Source organism: Ranitomeya imitator, chromosome 4 (genome assembly GCF_032444005.1).
Source record: "Ranitomeya imitator isolate aRanImi1 chromosome 4, aRanImi1.pri, whole genome shotgun sequence".
NCBI classification, from domain to species: domain Eukaryota; kingdom Metazoa; phylum Chordata; class Amphibia; order Anura; family Dendrobatidae; genus Ranitomeya; species Ranitomeya imitator.
In genome coordinates this window covers 692,913,384-692,921,316 of record NC_091285.1, presented here as the reverse complement: position 1 = coordinate 692,921,316, position 7,933 = coordinate 692,913,384, and the positions used below count along the sequence as shown (strand labels likewise).

At 43.8% G+C, this 7,933-nt stretch overlaps 1 protein-coding gene across 1 annotated transcript; it reads left to right on the top strand.

The window, feature by feature from the left end:
- The first annotated feature begins 281 nt into the window (after nt 1-281).
- Nucleotides 282-6,007, top strand: LOC138674375 (vitelline membrane outer layer protein 1 homolog). Its single transcript, XM_069762223.1, has 3 exons — nt 282-493; nt 2,300-2,415; nt 5,642-6,007. Exons 1-3 carry the CDS (start codon nt 344-346, stop codon nt 5,928-5,930), a joined length of 555 nt encoding a protein of 184 aa, XP_069618324.1. The 5' UTR covers nt 282-343; the 3' UTR covers nt 5,931-6,007.
- The last annotated feature ends 1,926 nt before the right edge of the window (nt 6,008-7,933 follow it).

The window sequence follows — 7,933 nt, the reverse complement described above, 5'->3', positions numbered from 1 at the left end:
TGGTCTCCTTCCTTCCCCACCATTTATTGCATTTGTACAGCTTGCTGTTTTGTTATTATGTGACCTAAGCACATAACCTAAAAGATTGTGTACTTACAGCTTCTTCCTCATTTCCTTTTTCCTTTCCCAGTAAAGTATTACTTTTATACACAACTTAATCTAAGTCAATATATAGTAAGACTACTAGACAGACTTCTACAAAGAAGAGTATTTACGATAAGAGGCTGTCCAGAAGAAGAAGAAAAAAAAGGAAGCTAAATCCAGGCTATAAATTCGGACCGGGGCATGACAGCTTGACTTTCCGCTACCTCTGTGACATTGAGCTGATATTTCAGAGCAGAAGATGTTGTTCTCAGTTGTAGCATCATTACTGATTCAAGCTACATTGACCTATGGAGACTTTATTTCAGTTGATAACGGCGGTAGATGGGGAGACTGGGGAGATGTTCAGCGATGTCCTCCTTTCACCTCAGCAAGTGGATTCAGCCAAAAGGTACCTGGGTTTTGAGACAGTCATTGATATTTGTGGGGAATCTGTTTATTACCAGAAGTTGGTGGCAAGTCCATTAATCTAGAAGATCGATGGCATCCAGAAAGTATGGGTATGCTGTCCTCATGCACGGTGTGTAATCAGACATGCAGCTAACCCCCCACCTGCTTTAAGAAAATTGATTGATTGATTGTAGATGTGACAGGAAAGGGTGAAACTATAAGATACAATAACATGAGCATTTCAGAATCTATAGCTGTACAGTGCCTAAAATACAGTCTGCAATACACAGTAACATGAGGTAATATAAGAGTTGATGATTACAGTATTTTTCGGACCATAAGACGCACCCGACCATAAGACGCACCTAGGTTTTAGAAGAGGAAATTAGAAAAAAAATTGAAGCAAAAACTGTGGTCAATTCAATACTTAAAGGGAACCTGTCACCTGAATTTGGCGGGACCAGTTTTGGGTCATATGGGCGGAGTTTTCAGGTGTTTGATTCACCCTTTCCTTACCCGCTGGCTGCATGCTGGCCGAAATATTGGATTGAAGTTCATTCTCTGTCCTCCGTAGTACACGCCTGCGCAAAGCAAGATTACCTTGCACAGGCGTGTACTACGGAGGACAGAGAATGAACTTCAATCCAATATTGCGGCCAGCATGCAGCCAGCGGGTAAGGAAAGGGTGACTCAAACACCTGAAAACTCCGGCCATATGACCCAAAACTGGTCCCGCCAAATTCAGGTGACAGGTTCCCTTTAATATTCCCCATCCTGGTATGCATGGCTCCCTTATCCCTATACTGGTATACATGGCCCCCATCTCTGTCCTGGTATGCATGGCCCCATCCTTATCCTGGTATAATGTGGTTTTATTCCATATACTCACAATCTTATAAAACATTAACTGCTTTACAAGCTAAAATCTCAAGATACAGTAATTCAAGTCCAGCTCTAGCGTCATGTTTCAGATCCGGGACTCGATCCAGTGACTTCTGGCTGCATGGTTGGTTTCCCTTTCTGCTGAGCCACAGCCAGTTTGGTCTCTGGCCAACTGCTGATGCTTCTTTTGTCTTTCTTTCTTTTTCTTATGGTTTGTTTGTGTGTCTTCCTCCCCAGTACCCTTTTCTTTTTTTTAAGTTTGGGGTCTGGGAGGCTATCCACGTATACTGTTTGTTGTGTGGTTCTTATTTTCTTTCGTCTTTCCTATGTCTCTCCGTGAACACATTTTTAGGCCTGTGCCTTTTCCTCAGATTTTTATGAATTTCACTTTATAGTTATGTGTCCCCATGTTGCACATTGTTTATAGGGAGGGCGCAGTTAAAGACATTCAGGGTAAGTCTACGTTGAGTGGGGGCACCATTCCTATACTTAGGGTGCCAACCTCAGTGGTCAGGCAGAGAAAAACCAGGGTCAGATTATGGACTTTCCCAGCTTGAACAGGGACCTGTTGGGTTCATGTGTTTGTCTCTCCTGGTTTGTATGTTACCCGTGTGAGTGTACGTATACAGTCATAACACCTAGGTTTTGCCTCACTTTGGCTTCTTCCTGGGCATCTGGATTTGGCATAAAACATTTTCTGTAGGCTCGAAATTCGATCTGGAGATGATGAGTTATTAGTTGAGTGTCACTTGAAGCTAAGTGTAAAACCGCTCATAATGAGACTTCTTTATAACCAGAATGTGCACTGCCTTATTTCTACATATTTTGTTGCTCAACTAAGAATCCAGAGATCCTTAACTATTATGTGATATCTAATGTAATGTACCTATGTGCTGATATGAACCCACTGTTGGTTTGTTTTCAGATGGAAAAACAACTTGGATCTAAAGGAGATGACACGGCCCTGAATGGAATAAAGCTATATTGTACTTACTGTACAAGCACAGATGTTGTCGGCACAATTACTTCTACAGTTGGACAGTAGGTTCTCATATAAGTTACTTTATTCCAATCCTATCTGTTGTTGCATTTTATATTATGAATGTAACATACTCATAAAAAGAATAGAGATGATCAAACCTTTTGACGTTTGGTTCGGCGAACATTTAAATGCTCGCTGACTTGTTCGATGAACGGTTTGATGAATGGTACCGAATGTCAAAAGCCACATCTTTCTCCTTCCACACCTTTTTAGGGCATGCCAGATGATCTGATCAGCTGTCATGTGCCCCTAACAGCCACGGGTGGAAATGCGATCTACCTGCGGCTGTTAACATGTTAAATACCGCTGTCAAGTTCCGCCGGCGGAATTTACCATGCAAGCTCCAGAAGAGCATCACAAACCACACCCATTGGCACGCCTGTCACATGACCGTGGGGCGCTGATGGGTTGGCATGACAACCCGGGGTCCGCCAGAGACCCCTGTGGTTGTCATTGCCGATTTGTAAGATGACAGCGTGAACTCGCAGTTTACCTCCGGTGACAGGCATCGGCTGATGAGATTACTGCTCCCATCAGCATATGCCTGCTGCCACTGATAAGAACTAGAGCAGGCGCCACTGATAGGAGTATTCATTTGCTGGCGCCTGCACTATAAATAAATTTAAAAAATGATGCAAGTTTCCCTGTTTTTTTTTTTATAACCAGCCAGGCAGAACTGGCAGCTTCGTGCTGCATCCCCCAGCTGTCTGCATTAGCAAACCCGGTAATCAAGAATAGAGGGGTCCCACTCCATTTTTCTAATTATTTAAACAAATAATTAAAAAAACGGGGTGGGGTCCTCCCCATTTTTGACAACCAGTCAAGCTAAAGCAGAGAGCTGTGGGCTGATATTAAAAGCGTAGGAAGGGGCCATGGATATTGGCCCCTCCCAGACTAAAACATCAGCTCTCAGCCACCCCAGAAATGGTGTATCCCTAAGATGAGCCAAATCTGGCACTTAGCCTCGCTCTTCCCACTTGCCCTGTAGCTGTGGCAAGTGGAGTGATAGTTAAGGGGGTTGATGTCACCTTTGTATTGCAGGTGACATCAAGCCCAGAGGTTAGTAATGGAAACGCATCTATAAGACACCCCCATTATTAACCCCATTGTCATATTTTATAAAAAAAACACAGACACCCAGCATAAACTCCTTAATTGAAATAATGACACAGACTCTTTTAATGAATCTAAATTAAACCATACTCTCATCATCAACCAGTTCACAGAAGTCAATGTCTCCTGTAACAGAATTAAAATAATAAACAAAAATATTCCTCACCTGTCTGCAGAGAAGATAATAATCCATTTGACCCGTAACAGGTCTAGATATGCTTCATTTAGATGCCAGGCTGCATTGTTGCATGATGCGACTATAAAGACTGCCTTCCAGCAGAGACACTGAGCAACGGGTGCTACAACTGCTCAGAGTCTCATGGTGAAGTTCTATGACCTCACTGACGTCACTACGAGAATGAGAAAGTTCCTGGGAGTTCACTGACGTCAGCGCGAGCGCCGTTACAACTTTTCCCACGGCACTCATGCTGACATCAGTGTGTAGAACTGAGTTTATTGGCTTTGAACTCCCATGAACTTTCTGACAGTACTGTGAGAGTGAGAACTTTCTCACACTCGCAATGGCGTCATTAAGGGCATATGAGTTCATCACCAAGAGATACTGAGCAGCGATAGCAAACGCTGCTCAGTGTCTGTTGGTTGATAGGCTGTATGGCCGGGCCTCTCTGACCTTTCTCAGCACCTGCGCACTGCAGTACTTTGCTATGCCCTCAACAGGGCAGATAAAGTACGCCTGCGCAGGAGCTGCGCCAGGAAGCAACGATAGAGGATGTCATCGTATGAAGATGGGAGGCGCCGGACCCGGACCGCGACGCCCATTGGACCAGACTGCATCGGGACCACCCCTGGGTGAGTATAATATAACCTGTTTTTCTGATCTCTCAGGTGACATCAGGAGCTTATCTACAGCATTACAGAATGTTGTTGATAAGCCCCTGATGCCGGTGGCCTTAGTTTATAGGCAAATTTTGGGCTGACAGATTCCCTTTAAAGGACTTTATTCTGGGTTTATGTGTTTATACAATATGACTATGGGGTTAGTAATGGATAGGTGTCTTATAAACGCCTCACCATTACTAATCCGTGGACTTGATGTCAACTGACAATACAAAGGTGACATCAACCCCACTAATATGAACCCCACTTGCCACCGCCACAGAACAAGTGGGAAAAGACGGACAAAGCACCAGGATTGGCGATGTGCCCTTCCTGGGTGGCTGTGTGCTGCTATTTTTAGGCTAAGGGGCAATATCCATGGCTCCTTTCCCGCCTGGGTATACCAGCTCCCAGCTGTCTGCATTAGCTTGGCTGGTTGTCAGAAATGGGGGGGGACCCACGCCGTTTCTTTTATTTACTTACATAATTAAAACATACGATGTAGAGACCCCTGCATTCTTGATAACTAGTCAAGCTGAAGCTTACTGCTGATGGTTGCAGTCCGCAGCTGTGATTTTTGCCTGGCTGGTTATCAAAAATACAGGGGAACCCATGCTGTTTTAAAAAAAAATTATTTAGAGTGCAGGCGCCAGCTGATGAATACTCCCATCAGCCGCTCCTGCTCTCCCTGTCAACAGCTGACTGCAATTCTCAATATTTTCCCCTGCTAGCGCTGATCGCAGGGCAAGCAGGGAACAGTGATGTGAGGTGTCTTCTTTAGCACCCGGTGCCGGAGAACACCTCGAACAGTACCTCTGATTCCCAGGCGACGGTACATGTCACACTCACGGACGTCATCCGTGTGACATCAGTGTGCACGTGTACAGGATGTTTTATGGCTCGTACTACTACTGGAAACACTGACGGTCATTTACCAAACTTTGACCGACTTTTACAGATTTTTAGGAAAAATGCTTGGGAATCTGAACACGAATCCGAATGAGCAACATTTGTGTTGAATTTGAGATTTGCAAACATTTTCCAAATAAGTTCGCTCATCTCTAGTAAAGATCAGCTTTATTCAGACACCGAACAAGTAGGAAATACTAAATGATGTGCAGTCAGAATTAGACATGGGGAAATACATTGTGTAACAAAGTAAAACACAGAACAGGGCAAAGGGTTTCCAATCTCGTCACTATAGTAAACTGAAGAAAAAGTGTAGATGATGAACAGATGATAGACAACCATCTAAACCAAACTCTTTCTCCACAGATGGGGGGACTGGACACCCATTTCATGGTGTCCCAGAGGAAATTACATACGGTTTGCCTTGAGAGTTGAGAAACCACAGGGTGATGGAGATGACACAGCAGCTAGCAGCGTCAAGATGGGATGTTCAGATAACAGCAATGTAGAAGGACACAATGGCCACTGGGGAGAGTTTGGAAAATGGAGTGGAATTTGTCGTTTGGGCATCTGTGGTATCAGAACAAGAGTGGAGAAAGCACTAGGCCGTGGAGATGACACCGCTCTCAATGATGTCCAGTTTGAGTGCTGCTGACCACAATACATCCCAAAAAATGAGCTTCATGCAAATGGATCTGAGCTTAATCATTAAAATCATAATTTGTGCTGTAACTACTCTTGTAGTTGTCTGTTGTTCATTATCACTGTGTCCCTACATTACATTACTGATCGTGCACTGATACTGAGTTACAGCCTGTAGATCTTTTATTATAAAAATGAAAAACATAATAATAACAGAAACAAAACAGAAATATCAGCCAGAAAATAATCAGTGCGCACACACACATTATATATACACAATAATCTATATATATAGAAAGGTGTATGTGTGTGTGTGTGTGTGTGTATGTACATATCAAGCCACGCCCACTCCACTTATCCACGCCCACTCCGCATAGCAGGCACACGCCCACATCATTCGTATCTAGAATGGATTTGCTCCTGTGAGGTTAGACATCAATAATAATAATTTTATTAATATAGCGTCAACATATTCCGCAACGCTTTACATTATAGAGGGGACTTGTACAGACAATAGACATTATAGCATAACAATAAACACAGATCAAAACAGATACCAGGAGGAATAAGGGCCCTGCTGCTCGCAAGCTACAAACTATGAGACACGAGAGGTGGATGGTAACAATTGGTTTGGTTATTCGGACCGGCCATAGTGTAAGGCTCGGGTGTTCATGTAAAGCTGCATGAACCAGTTAACTGCCTAAGTATGTAGCAGTGCAGACACAGAGGGCTAATAACTGCATAAAGTGAATGAGAACATGATGCGAGGAACCTGATTATGTTTTTTTTTTTTTTTTTAATGGGCCACGCAGGGATCGTTAGGTTAATACGTTGAGACAGTAGGCCAGTCTGAACAAATGCGTTTTTAGGGCACGCTTAAAACTGTGGGGATTAATCGTATTAACCTGGCTAGTGTATTCCAAAGAATTGGCGCAGCACGTGTAAAGTCTTGGAGACGGGAGTGGGAGGTTCTGATTATTGAGGATGCTAACCTGAGATCATTAATAAACCGGAGAGCATGAGTAGGGTGGTACGCTGAGACCAGGGAAGAAATGTAGGGTGGTGCTGAGACATGGAGTGCTTTGTGGATGAGGGTAATAAGTTTGTGCTGGATTTTGGAGTGGATGGGTAACCAGTGTAATGACTGGCACAAAGTAGAGGCATCGGTGTAACAATTGGTGAGGAATATGATCCTGGCTGCAGCATTCAGGACAGATTGGAGCGGGGAGAGTTTGGTAAGAGGGAGGCCGATTAGTAGAGAGTTACAATAGTCCAGATGAGAATGATAAAGAGAATCTGTAAGAGTTTTTGCAGAATCAAAAGTAAGAAAAGGTCAAATTCTAGAAATGTTTTTGATGTGCAGATAACAAGAGCGAGCCAGTGATCGGATGTGGGGGAGAATGAAAGCTCAGAATCAAGTATGTTGCTTGGGAGTAATGGTGGAACCGCACACGGAGATGGCAATGTCAGGCAAAGGTAGGTTAGTAGAGGGAATAAGCACGAGGAGTTCAGTTTTTGACAGGTTCAGTTTCAGATAGAGGGACGACATGATGCTAGAGACAGCAGTAAGAGAATCACTTGTGTTTTCTAAAAAGGCAGGCGTGATAACAGAAGAAGAGGTGTATAATTGGGTGTCATCAGCATAGAGATGGTACTGAAACGCAAATCTACTGATTGTTTGGCCAATAGGGGCAGTATACAAAGAGAAGAGGAGGAGGACTAGGACTGATCCTTGTGGAACCCCAACAGTAAGGGGAAGATAAGAGGAGGCGGAACAAGCAAAAAATACAGTGAAAGAGCGGTCAGAGAGATAGGAGGAGAACCAGGAGAGAACGGTGTCCTTGATGCCAATGGAGCAGAGAATAGTGAGGAGGAGCTAATAATCTACAGTGTGGAATGCTGCGGAGAGATCCAAGAGAATTAGCATGGAGTAGTGACCATTAGATTTAGCTGTTAGTAGGTCATTAGAGACTTTAGTGAGGGCAGTTTCAGTAGAGTGTAAAGAGCGGAAACCAG